The following is a 17,370-nucleotide window of genomic DNA, read 5'->3' as shown; positions in this document are numbered from 1 at the left end:
AAGAGAGATTCGTCGAGCCAGCAATTGCGTGTTATCATTTTCATTATCCAAGAATGAACGTCAAAGTCTTGCCGGTGGGCGTGAGAGCGGGGCCACCATTCCTCTCAGTCCCCAGTGCTCACTCCGGCTTCTCGGCTGTGGGAGCCAGCACCCTCTGCTCCGATTCAAACCTTAAACTCCTGGCCGTTGATCTCATGGGGCTGGTTCATTGTGACTTCAAGGTTTGTGGCCCGCTTTGAGGAGACTGCGGAGAGACCGCTGCACAGAGGACCCCATCTCCCAGGCTGATGCTCACCCTCAGTGTCAACCCAACAGAGTGGTCTCCGCTGCGGTTCTGCAACGAAACAAGCAATTGTTTCCTTTTTGTTTAGAAAAAAGGAGACAACTTGGACCAACTGGAAGGAACAGGCGCAACGGGAGGCGAAGGTGACCCTCTCCAGGAGGCTGTGACTGGAGAAAAATGCAGGGACGGCTTTTGCGAAGGAGGCGAAGCAATTCCCCCCACCCCCCCCCCCTCTCTTCCACGTGAAATCTCCGGTTTGTGACAAGCGTGGAGCCCCCCGGCGCCGAATGGCCGTGTGCTGCTCTGTGACTGTGTGTCTCTCCCACTTCTCCTTCTGGATAAGATGCTGACTGCACAGAGCTGACTCATGGACAAAGTGGGGTCTGACACCCCCCTCCCTCCCCTTGGGGGGTATGGGGGGGCTTCCCTCTGCACCCCGGCAGATGCCAGCTCTCTGGCCAAGTTGCGGGTGCCCAGCTCGGTTTGTGCCAGCTCTCATTAGGAGCTTGGCACCGTCAGACCACTAACCCAGTGAGGCTGGGCAAAGGGGCGCAAACGGACTTTTCCGCCGAAAGCCCCTGGAAGCAATCCTGGGCACACGTGATCTGTGATCTGGGATCCACAGCAGCAGGTCCTCTCGATCCCTCCCTCCCCTCCTTCCCTGCCTTCGCCTCTGTGACTGGGAAAAGCGCGGGTCTCTAAGTTTCATACTCCAAAGATGTACACAGGAAGAGATTGAGCTGCCAAGCCCCAGCGCTGCACAGGAAGCCACTGGCACGGTCAGGGAGATCTTCACTCGTCCTCCTGTCAGCTCCAGGCTGCACCAAGTCTCCTGGCTTTGTAGACAAGCTTCACTTTGTACCTCCGCCCAGCCAGTCCTGAACGGAACACCAGACAGAACAGCAACAGACAAACACGCACAAACCGGACAGCAAGGAACATCGAAACATCTCACCGATGTCGAAGAAACGAAAAACTCTTGAAGGATCTCCGCTCTCAGCAACCTCGCCATCTTTCGACGCTGGCGATCAAGGTAAGGGACCGGCCCACAAGGTGCACTTTTACATTGTCAGGCTCGGCTCTGACCAGCTGTAAGGCCATGCACAGGAATGGTCCAGTGCGAGTGGTGACCAACTCCCCCATCCCTCCAGCTCTTCACCCTCCCACCCCCTCCCCCCCTCCCCTAACCTTCAGACCCTCAGTCAAAACCTGATCATTCCCCTCGATTCAGTGTCAAAGGGGAATGCCAGGCCAGTTGGGTACATCAGTTCCCTGGGCAAGCAGAGGCCTTAGAGAGACCAGTTGGTGTAATATTCCATTTCAGTTGCTTTTCTTGTTGGATGTTTGTGGTCTTTATCGCATCTGACGTCAAATGGCCAGATTGCACCATTGAATAGTGAAATTAGAGGGACTGAGCACGCAGTCTGCAACAAGGACTGGATTTCCCCCAGGTTCCAGTCTTCGGGGGTGTCAGTGCTTGTATTCTGCTCATAACCGTGGAATATGGAGCATCCAACAGTCCCAAGAATGTGCCCATAAAATAGGTGGCCTTCTCATCCTGATTGTTTTCGCTGGTAGGAAACAAGCCTTTTTTGTGTGTTCAAAGCAGAGTTCTTCCACTCGACACAACCACGTCAGGATACTGTGGTGCAGTTTACTGAATGTAATTCAGCGTCTTCAATCAAAACGGGAAATTTGAATTACAGATGGCACTATGTGTCACCGGAGTCGACATGAATAGTAAAAATCTAAACCAAAGCTTGAGAAATAAACTACGCATCTCTGACACTGGAAAGCAATTGATTGGAAAACGTTGTACCCACTTTGTCCAATAGGTTAAGTAGCAGGGCCCTAAGCTGTATAACAATTGTCTAGGTGCAAATATAGAATTTACATGCATTTGTAACTTTAGGAAGAAATGACATTCAACTACAGAGCTGGAACATTCTGAGCAGGCCTTTGTGGCAGATTTGACTGTATTTTAATTCTCCATTCAGGATTACAACGTTTTACGTGCATTTTTGTGTATTTATTAATGGGAATATACAAAGTAAGGATGCAGTTTACTGGGTATGTTAATTACTTAACCTGTGACCATCATTGGTGCTCTCAACTCACTGCGCCATTTGAGATTCGGAAAACATGAAACATCATTTTGTTAATGTGTAAGAATGAAGTAGAACATAACAGGAACTTAAGACCTTCTTAATTCAGTCATTTTGATGTTAGCTTTTCTTTCCTCTAAGACATATTTGACTAGCAAACTACAGAATCTCTGCACGTGGAAATTCTGCTTTACTAATAGTTAATAAAGGATATTTGATATTGTTATTCTGGGTACCTTGTACTGTAATGCATCCACATATTGGGATATGGCAATCTATTGAATGTCATATCTTCTGGAATCTGCCTTGTTGTAAATGAAACATTCCAAATAGCTGTTGGATATTTGTAATGTAAAGGCAGTCTTGAACTAATGTCAGGGAAAGTAAGAAAACTGTGTTTTTTTGTTTAAGTTGTAAAGCTGAATGACTGTAAATGGACTTTTTTGCAATTTGCTCCTCCAAAACAAATGTCTTTCATGGGATACACAATGCGTTCTTAATTGGCTTCTGAGATTTTCTTTGGGACTGATTCATGGGATGTGAATTTCACTGGCCAAGCCAGTATTTATTACCCATCCCCAATTGTCCAGAGGGCAGTTAATAGGCAACCACATTGCTGTACATCTGGAGTCACATGTACGCCTGACCAGGTAAAGACAGCAGTTACCTTCCTTAAAGGACATTAGTGAATCAGATGGGTTTTTTTTCTGAAAATCGACAAGTTTCATGGTCATCGTTAGACCCTTAATTCCAGTTTTGTACTGACTTCAAATTCTACCATCTGTTATGGCAGGATTTGAACCCAGGTCTGCACAACATTACCTGGGTCTGTGGATTAATGATTTGCCACTAACTGATAGATTCAGAGCCAGGATTAATTAATAACATCTTAGAAAAGGCAATAGAAACTTTAACATGGCAGAATTTCAAATTCAGTTTGAAGAGGTGAAGCCTGGTTCTAAGACTGGTGTATAAATCTAACAAAGGTAATTGTATCAGTATGAAGGCAAAACTGGCTAAAATTAGCTAGGAAACTGGGTTATACAGTAGCAAAGTAGAGATGCAGTAGGACACATTTAAGGAGATATTTAATATCTCTGAGTAAAACATTACCCCAATGAGCAAGAAAGACACTTGCAGAAGGAGGCATCATTCATGGCTAAATAAGTTAAGCATAACTTAAAGGAACACCACAAAATCCTGCAGAGGTTAATGTTTACTTAGAAGGTTGGTCAGATTTCAAGGAAAAGAAGGAATGCGTTGTAGCTGTACAGGACATTGGTGAGGCCATTTTTAGAATACTTCATTCAATTCTGGTCTCCATGCTACAGGAAAGATGTTGTTAAACTTGAAAGGGTTCAAAAAAGATTTACAAGGATGGTGCTGGGATTGGAGAGCTTTAGTGTGAGGGAGAAGCTGAATTGGCTGGGGCTTATTCTGCTGGAGCATCAGAAGCTGGGGGGTGACTTAATAGAGGTTTATAAAATCATGAAGGGCATGTACAGGGTGAATTTGCAAGGTCTTTTTCCCAGGGTAGGGGAGACCAAAACTAGAAGGCATAGGTTTAAGATGAGTGTGGAAAGATTTAAAAGAGACCTGACGGGCAACTTTTTCACGCAGAGCATGATGTGTATATGGAATGAGCTGCCACAGGAGGTGGTAGAGAAGGGTACAAAAGCAACATTTAAAAGGCATCTGGATGGGTGCATGAAAGGGAAGCATTTAGAGGGATGTGGACCAAATGCTGACAAATGGGACTGAATCAATTCAGGATATCTGATTGGCGAGGATGAGTTAGACCGAAGGGTCTGTTGCTGTGTTGTATAATTCTATGACTCTATGACAAAATGGCGCAGAGGGGGAAAGTGATGTATGAGATAAAATCATGTAGTAGGGTTCAGGAAAGATTTACAAAGATGTTGCCAAGGTTGGAGAGTTTGAGCTATAGGGAGAGGTTGAATAGGCTGGAGCTGTTTTCCTTGGAGCGTTGGAGGCTGAAGGGTGATCTTGTGGAGCTTTATAAAAGCATGAGGAGTATGGATCAGGTAAATAGACAAGGTCTTTTCCCTGGGGTAGGGGAGTCCAGAACTAGAGGGCATTGGTTTAGAGTGAGAGGGGCAAGATTTAAAAGGGACCCAAGGAGCAACATTTTCATGCAAAGGATGGTGCATGCATGGAATGAGCAGCCAGAGGAAGTGGTGGAGGCTGGTACAATTGCAGCATTTAAAAGGCATCTGTATGTGTATATGAATAGGAAGTGTTTGGAGGGATATAGGCCAAGTGCTGGTAAATGGGACTAGATTAATTTAGGATATCTGGTTGCATGGATGAGTTGGACCAAAAGGTCTGTTTCCGTGCTGTACATCTCTATGACTCTAACAGCAAAAATATCTAATATTGGTATTCTAGAGAGTGAGTTTGAGGAAATGACAGAAACTAAGAAATGATGATTGCATTGAAAAGGCATTTCTATGTGTCTTCACTGCAGAAGACAGAAAATGTCCTAAAGGCATTGGAAATTCTGACATGTAAGGAAGGAAGAATTGAAATCAATCACCATAAGCACCAGGGAAGGGGTGTTGGGAAAAATGTTAGACCTAAAGTCTAGATCCCGGGCAAGAAGGCCAACATCCACAGAAAGAAGTGACTGCAGAGTTAACAGAAGCCTTGATTACAATTTTCCCTTGTTCGGAGAAAGTGGAACTAAGGGACAAAGTTTCAGAATAAGATGGCTTATTTTTAAGATAGAGATTAGGACAATACTTTTCTCGTGAATGGTTGTGAGTCTGTGGAATTCTCTTCCCCAGAAAGCAATAGAGACTGATTATTCACTTTACCCAAAGCTGAGATAAATAGATTTTTAATAGACAAGGGAGCCAAAGGTAATGGATAGCGTGCAGATGAGAAAGTGGAGTTGATCAGCCATGATTTTGTTGAATGGTACAACAGGATTGAAATGCCAAATGGCCTACTTCAGTTCCCATATCCTCTGTTCCTCTGTTTAGATAGATGATGGAAATGATAATCAATGATAGATGATAAACAATGGACATATGACACAGAGGTGAAAAAGTACATCACACTTGCTGTGTGATTCAAAATATTGCCAGGTTCATTTTCCTTCCAGAACAGTAAGCAGACTATCAACTGACTGAGTTGAATTTTTCTCTTCATCCTTTAATTGGATGTGACAAAGCCAGTATTTGTTGCCCATACCTGATTGCCCTTGAACTGAGTGACTCTTACAATGAAGAGTCAACTACATTTCTGCAGGCCAGCCCAAGTAAAGGCGGCAGATTTTCTTCCCTAAAAGACACAAGCAAACTTGATCAGTTTTTATAACAATTATGAGAATTTTGTGGCATCAGTTTTGAGACCAGCTTAACATCTAGATTTATTTATTGATTGTAAATTGCATTCATTGTTACAATGGATTTTGAAACCATGCTCTCAAACCATTACTTTGAGCTGTTAGCTTATCCCAGTGACTTTATCATTACATCATTGTCTCTCCAATGTAGCCATTGAGGCTGAATGAGCAAGTGACATATGACTAGCCCTCTGCCAATGCTGCACTCAATTCCACGCTAAAAACCAGTTGAGAAAGGTGAACTAACAGTTTCATTGAGTTCTGAAGAAGTGTCACAGGACCTGAAACATTAATTCTGATTTCTCTCCACAGATGCTGCCAGACCTGCTGAGTTTTTTCAGCAATTTCTGTTTCTGTTTCTCATTTCCAGCAGCTGCAGTTCTTTTGGTTTTTAATCAATTTCATTAGTTTGCTTTTTATTTGCTTTTCACCACAAGCCAGCATTTAATTTCAAGTCAACACTTATCCACAGTGTTAGGACTGAAATTGGATGCTGTGCACTGCCAGAAATCACAGCGACAATCACTTTGATACGTTGGAATTTCACATGCAAGGTCACCAAATTCCTTCATTTATGTCATAAAGAACAAGCTGGGGGAGGGCAAGATGGAAACATGTGACTTAAAATAGTTTATCTAAAATAAATTGTTGGTGACACCAATTTAGTTACACACTGATTTTAGTAGAAAATACATTGACTCAATAAGGGCTCTTGTGGCACAATGTTGTGTCTCTATCCCTGAGCCAGATGGTTCAGGTTCAAGTCTCACCTGCCCCAGACAGATGTTATAACATGTCCAAGCAGATTTCTAAATACCTCTTTATATACTTGCAGAATACAAGCAAATATATTTCATGTGTTTTGGACCATCCTCGGCCACTCAAAACATTCTTAAGCAAGCAGCCCAGGCCATGACTTTGCAATTTGTTTTGTTAAGTGTATAGCGAAAACTATCCAGATAAAGTTAGCGAGGTTGACTACCAGGTTTCAAACAGACAAAAAAACTTATTCACAAAATTAGACAATGAAACACTAAGAATAGGATAAAGAACCCCTACAGAACTCAGTCTATCTAAACTAGACTCAAGTATGCTGTTCTGAATATACGCAACAGTGCCAATAAGCAAACCCCCTTTAAAACATGGTACAAAAAAGGATCAGATGCTTACAGGTTGAAGATAGAAGGGAGAAGAGAATTTCCACACAGTTCACTATTGAACCTCCAACCAGTTCTGGACTGAACTAAACTGCTCAGCTCGAGAGCTGACTACTTCCCTTTCATTATACAAGTCACTTCTAAAACATGACCACTTTGGCCTGACGTCTCATCTGTTTACATATAAATGAAAAGGCCTCTCAATACCCTTTAGTCTCTGTATCAAACCAGACTGACTGGAGCCCAGCCTGGTTTATTACCCCTCTGAACAAATCAAGGACAAAGTATCCTTGAGCCAAGGAACAGCTTTTAGAAAAAAAAGCTTTGTGACACATGTATGCATTTACTGAATTAACATCTGCCACTTTTCAGTAACTTAGGAGGTAAAGCATGTACAATGATCAAAAACACTCACTCTGTTTTCTCTCTTACTATTTCAGAAATAAAAGCACAAAAATCAAAGTGCTCAGGCATGTGTAATGAGACACGGATAACAAGACATGCTTGTAATATGAGATGAAATGAGGACAGTTAGGAGAGATGGTCTAAACTTAGATGATATACAGTCCATTTGGTAAGAGGTGAAAAAGCAGCAAGGAAAAAACAGACATTAGTAGGAGTAGTGTACAGACCCCCAGACAGTAACCAATCTGTGAGAAAGGCTATATATCAACAAATAATAGGAGATGTGAAAAGAATGGAACGGAAAAAAAAAATACTGTAGAAAACTGCAGCATAAAAAGACTTGGGGGTATTTGTGCACAAATCACGGAAAGCTGGCATACAGGTGCAGTAGGTAATCAAGAAGTCTAATGGAACGTTGGCTCTTATTTCAAGGCAGGGGTTGGACTGTAGGAATAAGGAAGTTTTACTGTAACTGTATAAGATGCAACATCTAGAGTACTGTCAACAGTCTTGTTCCCCTTCTTTAAGGAAAGATACCATATTATTAGAGGCAGTTCAGAGACTGTTCACTAAAATGATTCCTAGTATGGAGGGATTATCTAATCAGCAAAGGCTAAATAGGATGGAATTAGTGTCACTGGAATTTATAAGAATGAGAAATGATCTCATTGAAAAATATAGAACTCTTAAAGAGTTTGACAGGGCAAATGCTGAGATGATGTTTCCCTTTATGCAAGAGTTTAGGGCCAAGGGACGTAACCTAAGAATAAAGGGACACCGGTTTAAGCCCAAACTGAGGAGTTTCTTCTCTCAGAGGCTTGAGAGTCTTTGGAACTCCTTGGCCATGCTAAATTGCCCTGTAGTGTATAGGGATGTACAGGTTACGTGGGTTAGCCACGGTATATTCAGAGTTTCAATGTTCATTTTACTAATAAATCAAAATGTCACATTATGGGCCTTGGACCTAGGCGTAGAGTGGGGGAATAGGGTCTGGGTGAGATACTGTTCGAGTGGTCACTGCAGACTTGATGGGCTGAATGGCCTCTTTCAATAGTGTAGGGATTCTATAATCGATTGTATGATTCTATACAGAATGGGGGCAGAGTCTTTGTGTATATTTAAGGCTGATATAGATAAATTCTTGACCAGCAGGGGAATCACAGGTTATGGGGAAAACACAAGAATGAATATGAGCAATTTTGGATCAGCCATGATCCTACTGAATGAAGAAACAGGCTTGAGTGCCTCCTCCATATAAGGTCTCATGGTCTTGTGCATTGATGTGTATTAGGGTTACATACATATTAAATGTCTATGACCTTTTATTTGATTATGTGAAGTTTGATTATCTATATCTGGATTCTCAATCCATCTCATGTGCCTAATAATGAATGTATTGGATAATACTGCTTTAAAGTATGTTGCTTAAAGACTCTTCCCCTAGGTCTGTCCCAGCCAGAATTATTCTTCTACTTTTGATGTTACTGCTGTAAAGTAATATGTTTGAAATGTAACCAATAATTATTGTATTAGGTTACATGAATTAATATCACATCCATATGCTATTCGTCTTTCTGTTATTTCTAACAGAAATGTTTATCTATTTTAAATACGGTGTATACAAAAATGCATTAAACATTATTGTGCTATCACTACAAACCATTAACTTCTTTGATCTTTTATCCCTGTTACTTCTTAGACCCTTTGAGGTTTGAAAACGTCTAGTAGAATTATATGTTTCAAGTAAAGTAAATGTGTTTGCACAGCATCAGTATTCAATAAAGTTGAACAGGGACATTCTTTATGCTGGTTAAATAAATCCAGTGTATAAGTCTTCAGTCTCTGAACTATGAACTGACTGTTTTCATAAAAACTGACCTTGAGTCCAAAAGGTAATAACCATGTTAATTAATTTCAAGTCAAAAATTTTCCTTAAAATGTTTACTGATAAATCAGGATGTCACATTATGGGCTTTGGACCTAGGTGTAGATTTCTTTTCATTTTTGTGATAGTAAATGAAATCAATTGCATCTTTTAAAGTTCTGACATCAAATCCAACAGAAGAAAAGCTTGAGTACTCATCTCAAAAGCAGTTTTTTGAAGGTCTTTCACAACTTTAGTACATTAAATTGGATCAAGGAGACTCAATCCATCCTGTTCATCTTTTTTTCAACTTAAAACCTAACCATTTCATACAAATAGTATGCCATATAAATAACCACAATCATTATATCAGTTGATGTAAAAACTGTAGCAAGCGTGTAGCACCCTTAACTTTAAAAAAACTCCAGATATTTCACAGGTATGTTACTGGAGGACATTTGACACCAAGACATATAGAGAGATATTAGAATAGATGGTCCCCAAAGTTGATTCATAGGTGCTTTTAAAGGGACTGTGGTGGGTATGGTGAGGGACTGAATTTCAGAACTCAGGTTCTTGGCAGTTGAGTTCACAGAGGAGTGGAGTTGTGGAATGGCCAAGGATGATAGCTTTGGTTCTCCAAATAATTAGTGGAGGGAATTTCTGCTAATCCAAAAGCCTAATAGCTCTGAGATAGTGGTGGGTACAAAAGAGGAATTTGTAGGAGACAGCTGGAATGTGCCTCAGTGAATACAATAGGAAACTAGTATTGTTATAGGCCCCATGAGCCAGATCCACCATCCAATGAGATCATGGCTGATTAGCAGCTGAACTGCAGATATCGACCTTTGTCCCATACCCGTTAATACTTTTGGTTAATTGCAGCCTATTAAACTCAGTTTAAAGTATAACAATTTATGTAATGTAAATTATCATTTCCAAAGTGAATTCCAAACTTTGTCCATTCGTTACACATAGACTCATCATGAGTCTGGCGCTATATTTTAGGATTTTGTAGTCCTAGACACATCAACCAGCGGAAATTGTTTCTCCCCTTCTACCATATATTTTCCAATTAATATCTTGAATACTTTCAACAAATCATCATTTTATCTTCTAAATTCCAAGGAGTATTACCCTTGTTCAATCTCTCCTCATAATGTATCCGTTCATGTACAATATCAATCTGGTAAATCAATGCTGTGTTTTCTGCAAGCCCATATCTTTCCTAAGGTGTGGTGGCCAAAACTGCACATAGCCCTACAGGTGTGGTCTACCTAGGGCTTTGCATAGCTGAAGCATGACTTCTACTCCCTTATGTTCTAATCCTCCAGACATACTCATCACACCATGGAGCTGTAAGTGTCTTTGGACCATTTCACCATTTAGAAAATATCCCATCCTATGCTTGTTAGGTCCATCGTGGATGAACACATATTGGTTTCTATTGAAATCTATTTGCAAAAGCCTAACCTATCAATATCTCGCTTAATTTCATGATTCCATCTACACTGCTTACAATGTCGCCTACTTTTAAGTCCTGAGCAAGTCTAGATATACAGTTTTCTTTACCAGCATCTAATAATAAAATCTTCATAGGCTATCACTAGTCTTATTCTACTATTTAGAGTATCTATCCCTTATCTCCACTTCCTGTCTCCAGCCACTGAACCAATTTCCTAACTAGGTGAATAATTTGCCTTTGGAAGCAGCTTCGACTTCAGCCAACAGTCTCTTATGAAAGGCCTTATCAAATACTTTTGAGGGAACAATATCAATTGCATTTATAGACATGCAGCTGTCCACTACTTAATTCACCTCTTCAAAAAATTCAGATTCAATTTACATATTTATGCTGATCGTTTCTGATCAGCTGGAAAATTTCAAGGTGTACAGTCACTCTATTCTTAACAATAATAGTAATTTTCTGACAACAGATATTGACTAACTGGCCTATAATTCTATGAATTTCCTCTCAAATCTTTCTTCAATAGCAGTGTGGCACATGCAGTATTTCTATCAATAGGAATAGTTCCCAAACCATGTGAACTCTGGAAGATTAGAATTTGGGTATCTACAATGTTCTCAGCTACTCCTTTTGAAATCCAGGAGTGGAAACCATCTAGTCCTGGGTGTTTATCATATGTTAGTGCCATTATGTTTTCAATTATTGCTACTTTGCTTACAATTAACAGGTTCCTGGCCCCAGTTCCATATTGCTTTCCTTGGCTAACTGGTACCTCTTCCTTTACTATTAATACTGCCACAAAGTAATTATTCATTATGTTTACCATTTCTGTCCTTTCATTGGCAATATCAACATTATGTGGCTCACTTTGCACTTAACCACTTTTTAAAAATATAAACAATTGTATAGATATAGAAATTATAGGTGGGGGAGGTTGTGATAACATAAACAAATTAACATTAAGAGGGAGGAGGTATTAATGGCCTTAATGGGCTAGAAAGTACATAAATCCCCTAATAGTATGTATCTCAGGCTGCTGTGAAAGGCATGGAAATAGATTGCAAGAACCCTGACATTAATTGTCAAATCCTCTATGACCATTACAGAGATGTTAGAGAACTGAAAGATAACTAATGTAGTACCATTATTCAGAAAGGGTGGTAAGGATAAACCAAGGTACTATAGGTCCATAAGTCTATTAGCAGTGGTATAGAAACTTTTGGAAAAAATCTAAGCAACAGAAATAATCTTCACTTAGTTAATCAAGAGTATAATGGCTTTATAAGCAGAGAACATGCCTAACTAACTTTATTGAATTTTTTGAGAAGGTGACTCGATGTGTAAATGACTGTAATGCATTTAATATAGTCAACATGGACTTCAGTAAGTCCTTGATAAAGTGTTACATGGGAGACTGGTCAAGAAGGTAAAAGCCCAAGGGACTCAGGGCAATATAGCAAATTGGATCTAAATTAGGCAGAGTGTGCAGATTGAAAGGTGCTTTTGTAACTGGAAGCCAGCATCATGTGGTGTACCACAGGGTTTAGTGCTGGGCCCCTTATTGGCTGTTGTGTACATTAATGATCTAGAATGAATGTAGGAGGTGTGATCAGTAAATTTGCAGACAACATAAAAATTCATGGTGTGGTAAATGACAAGGAGATCGTTAGGTTACAGAATGACATAGGCAGGCTGATCAGATGGATAGAGCAGTGGCAAATGGAGTTGAATCGTGATAATTGCAATGAGATTTTGGTAAGACTAACAAGGTAATGAATACACAGTAAATGATGAGACCCTTGGAAATGCTGATGGGACCCTAGGAAATACGACAGTACCTTGGTATACTGAAGGGTGGCACAATAGCTCAGTGCTTAGCACTGCTGCCTCACAGCATCAAGAACCTAGGTTTGATTCCAGCCTTGGGTGACTGCCTGCGTGGAGTTTACACATTCTCTGGGTACTCTGGTTGCCTCCCACAGACCAAAGATGTGCAGGTCAGGTGCATGGGAAATGCAGCATTACGGGGTGGGTGGAGGGGGGGTGCGGAATAGTGGTCCTGATGGGATGCTCTTCAGAGAGTTAGTGTGGACTTGAGGTGCTGAATGGCTAGTTCTACTATTATGTGTATGTACTGTACCTTTAAGAGAGTTAAAAGCTAACAGAACTAACTGACAGCACCAAGTGTTCTGAATAAGATAAAATATAACTTCTGGTTCAGCTACTGGGATAGCTGGGGTAGCTGGTTGCCTGGAAACAAAAACAGATTTGAATTAGTCCAATCAGTTTAAATTATACCTCCCAAAATACCAAACTCGAATCAAGATGAATTTAGTATTTTGACAATCTTAAAAGCCAATGACACAACGTGTAAGTAGTTGTTAGTTGATTTTTCTCTGTTGTACTTTTAGAAATAATGTTGTTAATTTTTACTTTAAATAGTTCTTGGCCTGTCGAATTTTCACAAATTACAGCACAGGATAAATCATTTCTGTGTTGCCTGGTTTAAATTAAGCAGGAGGGTTTACCCCATCTTGGGGGCTTGTCATTGGGATTTGAACTGGTTTAGACAGATTTAAGTAGATTTGGAGGTACAAAAAAATCCCAGCAGATTTAAACACTTCCAGGTTAGTGTCCTAGATCTTTAAATAAAACACAGATGAGGCAATTTGTTTAATTTCAGTGAGTTGTGGTTGATTAAATTAAAAGTGAGAGAAATGGCTCTTAAAATTGCTAAAGAGGCTCTGGGATTTGAAGATGATTCGCAAATTTGCCAAGAAAGTTTAGAAGGAAAGAAAAAGGCCATACTTTTAAAATTAGCAAATAAGTTAGATTTGAGTTTAACCAAGGACAAAAGTAAAGCTGAAATTGTAAGGGAATTACTCAGACACTTAGATGTATCAGAGAAACAGGCAAGTGCAGTAGAGGTAGAAAAACTTAAATTACAATTCAGGAAAATTTAGTTAGAAGATAAACAAAGAGAGAGAGAGAGTTGAAAGAGAGAGAGAGAGAAAAAAGAAAGAGAGAGAAGGCTCTTAGCTGAGCAAAGAGAGAGAAGAAAGGGAGAGAGAAAGAGAGAGAGGAAGAAGAGAGACAAGGTTCTTAGCTGAGCAAAAAGAGAGAGAATTTGAACTTGAAAAGTTGCGACTTAGTCAGCAAAGTCAAGTTAAAGGAGGGAGATTAAATGAAAAAGGTAGTGATAAATACAAATATGTCAAAACTGATGAGAAAGATGTTGAAACCTTCTTTATTTCATTTGAAAAATTGGCTAGGCAGACGGAGTGGTCTGAGGATTTATGGGTAATGCTAGTTCAGACTAAATTGGTAGGCAAAGTAATGAGGTATTTGCCACCCTGTCAGGTGAGAGCTCAAGAGATTATGAAGAGGTTAAACAGGCTAAATTAAGTGCTTACAAATTGGTACCATAAGCATGTAGACAGCGGTTCAGAAACACAAGGAAGGAACTAGGTCACACTTATGTTGAATTTGAAAGAATCAAACATAGTCATTTTGATCGATGGATGCATACTTTGAAAATAGATAGGACCTTGTCGGGTTTTGTCAATAGAGGTGAACAGTTACATCGAATGAGACCATGGTTTCTTCCTTGTCGATGTGTATATTTCTGATGATGTCCAAGAATTCCTGTGTTGATTGTATAGAGTGTCTGGATCCGCTGATCTTAAAGAACTACAGCAGAAACTGAAACACCTGATCAGCCGATCAGGTACTGTTCACCTCTATTGACAAAACCCTAGCCAGAGAAAAATAGCCAACCTGCTGGACATACAGAACAGACAACAGGACGTTGAACCTATCAACAAAGACTGCATACTCCAACTACTGGACCTGTGCCTCACAACACACTTCACATTCAACAACCAAATATATGAACAAATCAACGGCACACCCATGGGCTCACCCATCTCTGGACTCCTAGCAGAAGCGGTAATGCAAAGGTTAGAACAAACAGTCTTACCACAAAATCAACCCAAACTCTGGGTCAGATATGTGGATGACACCTTTGTAATCATTAAAAACACAGAAATAGAGAACACACACAGGATCATCAACGCCACTCTCACAGGAATCCGATTCACTAGAGAGGAAGAAAAGGACAACCAACTCCCATTCCTAGACGTGATGGTACAGAGAAGACCTAACAGAGAATTCACCACAAAGGTATACAGGAAAGCCACACACACAGACCAAGTCCTTAACTACGAAAGCAACCACCCCAACACACTCAAAAGAAGTTGCATCAGGACACTATTCAAAAGGGCCACAACACACTGCACTACACCAGAACTGCAAAAAGAGGAAGAAGAACACCTATACAATGTATTCACCAAAAACGGATACCCCCGCAATTTCATCAACAGATGCCTAAGGGAAAGACAACGGAATGAAGACATGCCACAACCCAAAGGACTAGCCACACTACCATACATCAAGAGCATTTCCAAACTGACAGCCAGACTACTGCGACCATTAGGACTCATAACAGCACACAAACCAACAGCCACTCTCAGACAACAACTCACCAGAACGAAGGATCCGATACCCAGCATGAGCAAAACCAATGTAGTGTACAAAATCCCATGAAGGACTGTACAAAACACTACATAGGACAAACAGGAAGACAGCTAATGATCCGCATCCATGAACACCAACTAGCCACGAAACGACACGACCAGCTATCCTTAGTAGCCACACACGCAGGTGACAAGCAACATGAATTCGACTGGAACAACATTACTGTTATAGGACAAGCCAAACAGAGAACAGCCAGGGAATTCCTAGAGGCATGGCACTCATCCACAGATTCAATCAATAAGGACATCGACCTGGACCCAATATACCGACCACTGCAACTGACAGCTGGAACTGACAACCGGAAGCGGCAGATTCAAACCACTACAAATGCAGGAGGAAAGATCACAGAAGTGCTTCACAGGAGGCTCCCAAGCACTGAGGATGTCACCTAGACAGGGGACGAAACGTCTGCAACACAAATTCCCAGCTCGGCGAACAGAACCACAACAATTAATAGCAAAAGTTTACAGTGTGATGTAACTGAAATTATACATTGAAAAATACATTGATGGTTTGTTAAGTCTCTCATCAGTAGAATGACCATGTTCGTTTCATTTCTTTTGTATGTAAATCATAAACATTTTTTACAAGTTACATTCTCAGGTTAACTTTAACAGTTGGCGTCAGCCCACTGTAGCAGTAGTGTATACTATCTACAAGATGCTGCGATTCATTAAGGTTCCTTAGTCAGCATTTTCCAAACCCATCAACACTACCATCTAGAAGGACAAGGGCAACGATTGCATGGGAACACCGCCTCCAAATTCCTTTCCAATCCACACACCACCCTGACTTGCAAATATATTGTCAATTCCTCACTGTCGCTGTGTCAAAATCCTGGAACTCTCTGTCTAATGGCATTGTGGATCAACCTCCAGCACCTATAGTAAATGGATTGGCGTGGTATGGCAATAAATGCTGACCCAGCCAGTGATGCCCAAATCTCAAGAATAAATAAATATGATAATGTCCACACTCCATTAGGCTATTAACTACATTAGGCATTTTTCACATTACTTAAGGTAATATTGCATTTTCCCTTATTGACTCTAGGACCTACTTCTTGCACAAAACTATCCTGCGCAACTTAAGAAACTCATTCCATTTCTTACATCTGCTATTCCATTCTATTTGGAAGTAAAGTCCCTGTTAACCCGTTGTGTTTCTGCCATGGATTTGACTTATCCAATCTACCACATCACACCTACTATGAAATACCCCATTCACAACTCCCATGAGTCTTAAATCTTTTTCTGTTTCTGAATTCTAAATATAAAGTCACCACAGGAAGTATCAGTCACCATCAGTGTTGATAAGGTGAGATGAAATTAAAGTGGTAGAAAATAAAGCATCTGTAGCATTGTTTATTGATATTATTCTTTATTAATGTGGTTAGAGGCCAGCCTAGAGCTTCACCAATAGCATTAAACCTGCTGCACTTTCTAGCCTGCTTCACTGCTGTAAAATCAATATGTACCTGAATATTGAGATTAGTACTGCACAATCATTCAAAGGCAAAATGCTGCAAATGTCAGAAATGTGAAATAAAGGCCGAACTTGCTCGTAAGACTCAGTAGATCTTGCTGCATCTGTAGAGAGAGTAACAGAAGCTAGTCGGCTGAATCGGCCCATTTTTAGGCTAAGTGTTATTTTTGGGGAGTTTCAAGACAGCTTTCTTTGTCTTAGCTCACAGCAATTGTTCTCACACTATCTTCTACCCCTCACCTCAATTATTATGCAAGTGGCCTCTTTGGCATTTTTATTGTGCAATCATGCAGCAAAATTCCTGCTGTTCCTGAGATTTTCTGACAAGCCACTGGCGCCACTTTAAAGCCTAACTGCTCCCCACTTCAGCTGCTGCAAGGACCACCTTTGACACTGAGCTCTTTGAAAATTGAAATGTCTTAGAAAGGGGAGCTGGCATCTCACATTCCAGATAGGGATCCAAAAGTCCTGGAGTCCTAGCTCTCCAGGCTTTCCTGCATGAGGACATGATAGCTGCTATACGTTGTTTTCTAGTACTTGCTATAGACTATTTTGCCAATTGAAATCATCAGTTTCAGTTTTTAGCTTCCCTGTTACAGTAAGACTTACATCACAAGGTGTCAGTCAGTGGACACAA

The 17,370-nt window shown here is 40.6% G+C and overlaps 1 protein-coding gene across 3 annotated transcripts in view; it reads left to right on the top strand.

Moving 5' to 3' along the window:
• Positions 1-615: 615 nt before the first annotated feature.
• The window catches only part of pde10a (phosphodiesterase 10A), a 452,977-nt gene continuing 436,222 nt past the window's right edge, over positions 616-17,370 (top strand). Inside the window, exon 1 of one of the 3 annotated variants that reach the window (XR_011961886.1) lies at positions 616-1,316. Coding sequence is in view for 2 of the 3 variants with exons in the window: in XM_072581016.1 (XP_072437117.1) it covers positions 1,241-1,316 (76 nt within the window). In the remaining variant the exon portion in view is untranslated. The remainder of the gene's footprint in view (positions 1,317-17,370) is intronic. The other 2 variants (XM_072581016.1, XM_072581018.1) reach the window with 2 other exon arrangements.

The sequence above is a fragment of the Chiloscyllium punctatum genome, chromosome 11 (genome assembly GCF_047496795.1).
Source record: "Chiloscyllium punctatum isolate Juve2018m chromosome 11, sChiPun1.3, whole genome shotgun sequence".
Classification (NCBI taxonomy): Eukaryota; Metazoa; Chordata; class Chondrichthyes; order Orectolobiformes; family Hemiscylliidae; genus Chiloscyllium; species Chiloscyllium punctatum.
The sequence above is the reverse complement of the archived record's forward strand: the minus strand, read 5'-3'. Positions and strand labels throughout refer to the sequence as shown.